This window comes from Habropoda laboriosa, unplaced genomic scaffold (assembly GCF_001263275.1).
Source record: "Habropoda laboriosa isolate 0110345459 unplaced genomic scaffold, ASM126327v1 scaffold65, whole genome shotgun sequence".
Taxonomy (NCBI): domain Eukaryota; kingdom Metazoa; phylum Arthropoda; class Insecta; order Hymenoptera; family Apidae; genus Habropoda; species Habropoda laboriosa.
The window spans coordinates 3,083,566-3,084,883 of record NW_017100254.1 but is presented as its reverse complement, the minus strand read 5'-3'; the positions used below and the strand labels follow the sequence as shown (position 1 = coordinate 3,084,883).

The 1,318-nt window shown below is 30.0% G+C and overlaps 2 protein-coding genes across 2 annotated transcripts in view; one reads left to right on the top strand and one right to left on the bottom strand.

Annotated features, from left to right (window-relative positions):
- The window catches only part of LOC108572246 (leucine-rich repeat protein 1), a 2,010-nt gene extending 1,843 nt beyond the window's left edge, over window positions 1-167 (top strand). Inside the window, exon 5 of the mRNA XM_017934445.1 lies at window positions 83-167. Coding sequence (XP_017789934.1) covers window positions 83-167 — 85 coding nt within the window. The remainder of the gene's footprint in view (window positions 1-82) is intronic.
- Window positions 168-504: 337 nt separating this feature from the next.
- LOC108572245 overlaps window positions 505-1,318 on the bottom strand; it is a 1,043-nt gene continuing 229 nt past the window's right edge. The window contains exons 2-4 of the mRNA XM_017934444.1: window positions 1,232-1,311; window positions 808-1,161; window positions 505-726 (exon numbers count right to left, since the gene is read on the bottom strand). Coding sequence (XP_017789933.1) covers window positions 505-726; window positions 808-1,161; window positions 1,232-1,311 — 656 coding nt within the window. The remainder of the gene's footprint in view (window positions 727-807; window positions 1,162-1,231; window positions 1,312-1,318) is intronic.

Here is a 1,318-nt window from a genome sequence, read left to right as displayed (position 1 = left end):
AAAAATATCACTTTTTTTAATATTACTTTTTTACAATTTCTCTTTTAATTTTACATTAATACGTTCACTGCCACGGACGCAGCATATGCGGTTCAGAATGGATTGCCCTGTGTGCCAGGCATCGACAATCTGTGGACGAAGTTTCGGTCAAACACATCAAAAATTGATATGTGTTGTGCGATAAACGACTAATCACCGCGAATCCTCTGTTGAACGCGGAGCCGGAACGTCTGTGTGTCTGCATGCCTGACTGAGATTACAAACCGGTGGCACACGACATTCCTCTTTTCGATTTTGAAATTTAATTTATTTATATACTACTTCTTTCTTTATTTATTAGAAATCAATTATTTTAATAGATTTGTGTTATTAAAATTGCAAAAACAGTAAAAAAAAATATTTTCCCGTTTAATAACATATTCTTTAATACTTTGAGCGTCAAATTGAAAAGTAACAAAACTCATAACGACTAATTGTAAGAAATATTAATCTTTTATATTCGAACTAATTCTTTATCTTTGCATCTGTTTTTACAAAATCAAAATCGGAATCATCCATATTAATGAAAAACTGTCGTGATGTGACTTTCCTTTTTTTACCTACATGAGGTACAGAAAAGTCAATATCTTTATATTCATTTTCATCTATAGTGCCATGTGCTTGTAAAGGTTGAACAAAAACTTCTGGATCTTCTGGGCATTGAACTAACTTCATAAAATTTTTTTGCTATTGTATGCAAAATATAGTTTACATTAGTTATAAATTAATTTGAAATTAACGTAACTAAAAATAACGTTTTTTAGATACCTGTACACTGGTACTGTTTTTATGTTGTAAATCTATATAATCGTTTGGCATGCATAAATCTTTTAATGATATTGTATGATTTCTCAAGAGCCCTCTAATTACTGCATTTTTATTAAGCCTACACTGTTTTAAAATACTTTCTTCATCCTCAATACATTTCCTTTCATTAGTACCATTGCTTAATTCAGAGATTTCATTACCAATTTCTTTAGCCAAATTATTATTGTCATAAACGGATTTAATAGAGGATGCTTCTTTTTCTAAGATTTTACTTTTAGAATTTCTAGCTTCCAATTGTCTAGCTTTCCACACCACTTCAAAGTTTTCATTTGAATAACTAATACCATCATTAGCCTGTAAATAAAGATTTACTTATATAACCTAATATATTTGTCATACCTTTAACTAACCACCTTATACTTACTTCTCTAACAGAACATGCAATTTCATGTTCATGTAAATAGTACTCCTGAGGTAGACCATTAAACTCTTGACTACTACTGTCTTTGAT